At 34.3% G+C, this 6853-nt stretch overlaps 1 protein-coding gene across 2 annotated transcripts; it reads left to right on the top strand.

Annotated features, from left to right (window-relative positions):
* The first annotated feature begins 3353 nt into the window (after positions 1 to 3353).
* Positions 3354 to 5304, top strand: LOC107913496 (gibberellin 2-beta-dioxygenase 6). Of its 2 annotated transcripts, XM_016842106.2 has the most exons (4): positions 3354 to 4296; positions 4401 to 4722; positions 4818 to 4856; positions 4973 to 5304. In XM_016842106.2, exons 1-4 carry the CDS (start codon positions 3848 to 3850, stop codon positions 5045 to 5047), a joined length of 885 nt encoding a protein of 294 aa, XP_016697595.1. In that variant the 5' UTR covers positions 3354 to 3847; the 3' UTR covers positions 5048 to 5304. The 2 variants fall into 2 exon arrangements, with proteins under 2 accessions (XP_016697595.1, XP_016697594.2); XM_016842105.2 differs by having other exon boundaries at positions 3363 to 4296; positions 4818 to 5304.
* Positions 5305 to 6853: the final 1549 nt, after the last annotated feature.

The raw sequence follows: 6853 nt of genomic DNA on the forward strand, positions 1-6853 counted from the left end.
GTTTCTCCTCTGATTCAAGCACATCAAACATGGATTAATAGTCTAAAAATATTAAATCAAGAATTAAGCACACATAATTGAGAACAAGATCTAAGAATTTATTGCGTAAAAATAGAAATCAAATAATAGAATTCATCCTAGGGTTCATCTCCCTAGGTATTTAGAAAATTAGTTCATGATAGAAAATAAAAACATCTTAAAAAATAGTATAACTACAAGAAACAAAGAATCCCATAATAAACTTCGAACAAATCAAAAGGATATATTCAAACTTGATGGAAATCTGCTTTAGAGTTGGTTTCAATGGTGTTTTTCGAGTTGTTTTCTTGAGTATTCTATAACGGCTCTCTTATTTTCTTATTTGTATCATATATAGGTCTTAAAATACCCGATAAACCTAAAAATTACTTTTCCTGCATATTTGGAGTGCGATTCGTGAAATCCACACGGTTTAGCACATGACCGTGTGAGTGGCAGCCCGTGTAACTCGCACAGCTATATATCCAACACAAACTATTACACAAAGACCTTCAAGAAACCCCACCACATTAATAATACATGAAAAACTAAATCTCGAATGATTTATTTTCTTCTTCATCATCTCAAAGCTTAATCTTGCAATCATTATCACAATGTGAAATCATGATGAAATCCTTAAATAAAAATACTCAATAAATCTAGTGACATGCTTACTTTGATAAATCTAATAAATACGCTAGAGGACATTCAAAAACAAGAACCAAAACTAAAAAGAAAATTAAACAAAGAACACTACTACTTAAATAAAAGTAGAATCGGCTATTATTTATTTATAAACTTTCATTTACTGTTAGGCGAAGATCTATAGCATCATGGAAACCACTACAAAAGCTAAATTGTGAAGGAGAAGTGATGAAATTTAATAAACATGAAACCTTACTTTTAATATACATATTATATTTATATTCATGTTATTACTAAAAACTATAGAATATGATAAAAATAAATAAATGGTGAGATTTTATTCAACCCAGTGGTGTGAAGCACGAAATCATTTTGTCAAATCATTGTCTGAACTTAAAGTCTTGATGGGTGGCGAGTTCATTTCCCCATCATATCACATGCTATTCAAAAGAGCACATGGATCCTCCCTCCGTCATTCTTTCCTTTTTCTCTTTTTTCTTTCTTTTAATGGGCATAGGGTTACCACACATTATTTGGAAGAGTCTATTTAGCTACCAACATTATGTCTAATGATAAAAAATTTTAATATTTTTTTAATAATATGAAAAATAATTGAAAAGAAAGCATTTAATCAAGTTGAATTTTGAGTACAGTCAAAGTTTATCTTTTGAAAAGAATTCATTCTACTTTAGTAAATTTGGAAAAGATGGTAAGCAAAGTAACATACGAAAGAAAATGAAAAGAAATTGACTAGACATGATTTCAGTTTGAGTGCAAGACATGAACTCCTAGATGTATGTTCTTGGGGAGTTTCTTATTTCCTGGTGTGATGTATGATGAAATTTAATCCTAATTTTATTTGTTGGAAAAATATATTAAAACATGTCGGTTGGAGGGTTTAGTTCCAGGAATTATTTTAAACTTTCGGCAGCTGAATTAGAATCATCAACACAAAAATAATCAGAAAACAAGAAGGCACTTTTTCCCAGAGATCAAAACAGGAAAGAATCAAGTGTGAATGATGAGAAAATAATGATGAGTCGTCCACTCTTTTTCCTATCTGATAATACTGAGACTTTTCTTATTTCCTGACGGCTCTATTCTTGTTCTTTTTAGAAAACACCACATGGAAGTGTGTGATAAAAATTCTTAACTGCAACTTGCTCAAGGACCTAAAGATTCTTGTGCTGCAAGAATTTGATCATAGAAACAGATTATTTTAAAAATTAGGCTAACTGGTGAAGGTTTCTTAATTTTTTAACTTAATTTTAATTGGTGGGTGTGGATAGGCGATGAGGTGTGGTACAGTGCGTTTGTTTATTTTTTATCTCACGTTACAATATCACTATAATATTTAATCTCACTATTACTATTATTTTTATACTAACCGCAGGTAAATGCACTACCCATCCAAACCCACACAACGTTTAACTTTTATTAAATAAAGTTTAGAATTCGAGCATTATAGGTTAAAGATGAAGTTTAAAATTTATTTTAAAGAGTCACAACTAAATTATAAATTTATAAATTAATTAAATATAATTTTATCATTTCTTAATTTATTATTTCAAAATTATAAAAATGATTAAATCGAAATTTTATCATTTTAATAGGTCAAAGTAAAATTTTACTATTGTATTAATTTATAATTCCATTTTTTTTAATAGAAAAACCCTAATCATGCAACTTATCAAACTAAATCTTGCTTTGTCGTGGTTACTTGTCGTGGTTTTTTCAACATCATTTTTCTTTTTATTTTGTTTTTAATCTCTATCTAAATTATTGTGGTTTTGCCTACAGTTTCGTGGTTTTATTCTATTCATATTATTCGTGGCTTTCTTTTGTCTACTTTGTTTTATTTAAAAGTAGTTGTGGTTTTTTTTTTAAATTTTTAGTTATGTTCAAGTATATATGTAAGATTTGTCTATATAAGGGTGTCATTAAATTTATTATGAACCATGCTTAAAGGGCTTTATCATGATTGACCATCTTAGACTTGGCCTTTTATGCATCACTGATGTGGTGGGTCTCTTGAGACTTTTGACAGTTTTTTCAACCATGATGGTGATAGATCTAAGATGATGAAGAGGAGGATAAGCCATTTGAGATGTGGCTTTTTGTGCATTATTGATGCGGTGAGTCTCTTGGGACTTTTGACAGTTTTTTTTGTTAATCGGTGTTTATTGTCAGGTTGATTTAATGATGGTAGGGCTAGGATTTTTGTTTTTAAATTATTTCAATGTTGCAATTACTATCGTTTATACCATGTGTCAGATCTTTGTATTAGTATTGTTCATGATTTTCTTTTTGATAATTGGGAGTAGGAGTGGGATTGTTAGAGATTAAATTCAAATTCTCATACTTCTTGATACTAAAGCAAGAGATTATTGACATTGTTTATGCTTATTAATAATAGTATTTTCTTCAAAAACAAAATAATTCTTTTTGGGCAGGCCCTTATTTAATCCTAGCACCGCTGCTGTTGCCGCCGTGCTTATTACAATTTAAAAAAATGTTGAAAGAACTATCTCTATTTAGAATTTACCACTTCGAATTTAATTAAAACTCAATGTTGTTAGAATACACCAAAATTAAGAAAAAGAAAACCATACATTCCAAAGAATTCCAAGTCAGGTTGATACTAAAATAATCATCTCCTTTTTTCTGATCAATCCCCCAAAGGTGCCAGAAGAGGGAAAATAAAATCAAAAGAAATGCCTGAAAGTCAATGAAATAGAAAAAAGGCAGAAGACCCAAAATTTCTTTTGGGTGTAAAGAACATGGAAGGATCCAAAAACTGCTAGAGTTTTCCCATTTGCCATTTCCCCATAGCCAAAAGGGAAAAACAAAGTTACCCCACCTTTACATGTTAGAAAGGGGCTTTGCATACGCAATCAAAAGCTTTCAATAAAGTCAAAAATTGAAGGTAGGTTTGGATCTTTTCTTCTTATCATTATCCCACCATCCTGCTCAAAGGCTTAATCCTTCTGTCTCAGACAATAAATGAGTGAAACGCTCTCCTTTCGACATCTGTCAACATTTGGTGGCTTCTCACTTGTTCTCTTTGCTCTTAGACTCTCTGTCCCCGAACCATATATAAACAGAGTTGCCCCTTCAAGTGTCCACCCTGCATTTCACACTTATATATTTTCAAGACTCGTGTTTTGTATATCCATTTGCAAATATGGTTCATTCAGATTCAGACCCACCTCTCCTTAACCATTATGGTACACTTTTATGCCACTCCACTCAATGTGATGAACCTCAAACCCGAGTTACCATGGAAGAATGCCAGCTTCCATTGATTGACTTGTGTGATTTAGGCAGTGACGACGAAATGGTTCGCCGAGCTTGTGCTGCCGCCATTTGCAAAGCATCATCGGAATGGGGCTTTTTCCAAGTGGTGAACCATGGCATTAGCTCTCAACTAGTCGACAAGATGAGAAGCGAGCAAGTGAAATTATTCCGAGCACCCTTTGAAACGAAAGCCACCAGTGGACTGTTGAATAATTCTTACAGGTGGGGAAGCCCTAGGGCTACTTGTCCTAACCAATTCTCCTGGTCCGAAGCTTATCATGTCCCTCTCACCAAAGTCTCAGATGAAGCTTGCTATGGAGACTTCAAATCTTTAAGGTACACTAAAACTAGTAAAAGTTAAAACACCCTTGCATTCCCTTTGTGGGGATTTTTAAGTTAGAGGTCTAAAGTCTAATCCAAAATCCTCTGGTTTTGTACAGGGAAGTGATGACATGTTTTGCAGCAGCCATGTCGGAACTGTCGAGGCTTCTAGCAGGGATCCTGACTGAAAATCTGGGCCACTGGAAACAAGCATCGATCAGCAACATATGCGACGAAACATGTTTCCTTCGCCTGAATCACTACCCAGCATGTCCAATATCTCCGGAGATTTTCGGTTTAGTGCCCCACACCGACAGCGATTTCCTAACGATTCTTTGCCAAGATCAAGTTGGAGGGCTTCAACTCATGAAAGACTCCAAATGGGTGACTGTCAAACCTAACAAAGATGCTCTTATAGTCAACATTGGGGACCTTTTCCAGGTTCAAACAAATCCAAACTTTTTCTCTTTCACTGTCAACATATTATTAATTTAATCATTCTAAATTCTAAATCCCCAAACTATAATTTTCTACAGGCATGGAGCAATGATGTTTACAAAAGCGTGGAACACAAGGTGGTTTCCAATGCAACAACGGACAGATACTCCATAGCTTATTTCCTTTGCCCTTCTTACGATTCTTTGATCGAGAGCTTCGTAAAACCTTCCATTTACAGAAGATTTACTTTCAGGGAATACAGAGAACAAGTTCAAGAAGATGTCAGAAAAACAGGGTACAAGGTTGGCCTTCCCAGGTTTCTACTTAAAGGCTCCGAGGATTTAACAACAACAACAACAACAGAGTCAAATACCAGACTATACATTCCAAGCATAACAGCCAAGAGCTAAACGAAATCCTATTAGCATAATTTGACACAAGTTAAAAGAGAAAGAGAAACTAATATGTTTATTTGTATTCTTAATTTTGATTCAAGAGGGGGATATTGTATTTTGGTGTTCTATTAATGTATATGGAATTTTATGACTATTATAAAAGATAGGGCAGTTTGAGAAACTTGTTCTTTCAACTGTTGCCAACTGCATACAATTATAGATAGACATGTCCACCGAATATTCCGGGAATTATTTTAAAGAATGTGAACAAATGATTGATATGTCTATTTTTTTCAAGATGCTTGGTTAATGAGCAACTTTTTGAAGCTATAAAGCCTACAGGGTAGGCAAATCTTTGTCAAGCTAGTAAAAATATGGACTTTGTGTCGTCTTTTAGATGGGTATAACTGAACATGCCCACTATCTTTAATAATAGTAAAAAAAGGAACAAAGGGAAAGTTCAAAACGATGAATGAAACAGATCCTAAAAGTTCTGTATGAAACTGATGCACGTGGAGATATGGATCTCTTTTTTCACTCTTATGAGTAAAATCCTCTCTGGCTGCCCACCTACCCTCACCAAATGGCTTCCAATATCACTGTTATCACTGTTAGCAGTCTTTAGTTTGCCACTTTGAAAGCTCTAGTCTTCATGCTTATGTGTGGACACAACTTGTTTGGGCAGTTTTAATGGTTCTTCTCCAGCTTCATCACGCACTTCTACACATAGAGATTGCCAAATTGCTTCTATCAATATGACGATCACTACACTCTGGTCGTAGCTCCCATTGCCAAACTCTTATGGGACTCTCTCCACAATGCCTATGTGAATAACTCTTGGACACAAGTTTTTAGTTTGTGCGACCAGCTTGCTCGACTTTCCAAAGAATCTTGCATAGCCGCTAATTATTTACATCAAGTTCGCTCTCTTTTGAATGAACATGCGATTGTTGGTGCTCCAGTCTCTAATGACGAATTGAGTGTCAAAATTCCCTATGGTCTAGGAGTAGAATTTTGCAAAATTTCTTCCATCATGCGAGCCAAAGACTCTCATTTCCTGTACGGAGTTTTATGCAAAACTCCTTGATCATGAGCTTTTCCTGTAACACGAGGAATCAAAGAAGACACTCCAATTACCGCCACTATTGCTACTAATACTGAACTCAACAATTCCAAAAATTGCAATTCTCATTGGTCCAATAACAATACCTTCAACTCACGATTGTGTTCAGAGACTAGCGCTACACTCATGCTCCATGGGGTTCCACAACCAACAATAGTAACCCCATTCGTTGTCAGTTATGCCGCAAACTGGGTCACATAGCTAATGTTTGCCAGTATCAATCTCACAATCATCTGGAGGCCATGGCGCATTTAATCTCTTGTACACCTATTGCAGCCAACCAATGTGTAATGCCCCAAAAATTCTAATAGGTTATCCAACACTATTTCGGGATTGGATACAATGAAATTTGGAGAATATTGAATGAGTTAGATAAATTACAAATTTTGAAAAATTGGAGTAAAGTGCAAACTTGACCACAAAGAGAAATGTGAGTTAAGATTATTTGGCATTAGAATAAGTTGGAATTTGCATTGGTTTGATTGACATCACTCTTGGGACCACATTGAAAAGATTAGAAAGTCAAGGACTAAATTGTAAAATTTTCATTTTTCCAAGAGAAAGGTAAAAATGTAATATTCTCCACACAAGGATTCAAACAAAAGGGTATATGTAA

Source organism: Gossypium hirsutum, chromosome A13 (assembly GCF_007990345.1).
Source record: "Gossypium hirsutum isolate 1008001.06 chromosome A13, Gossypium_hirsutum_v2.1, whole genome shotgun sequence".
Classification (NCBI taxonomy): Eukaryota; Viridiplantae; Streptophyta; class Magnoliopsida; order Malvales; family Malvaceae; genus Gossypium; species Gossypium hirsutum.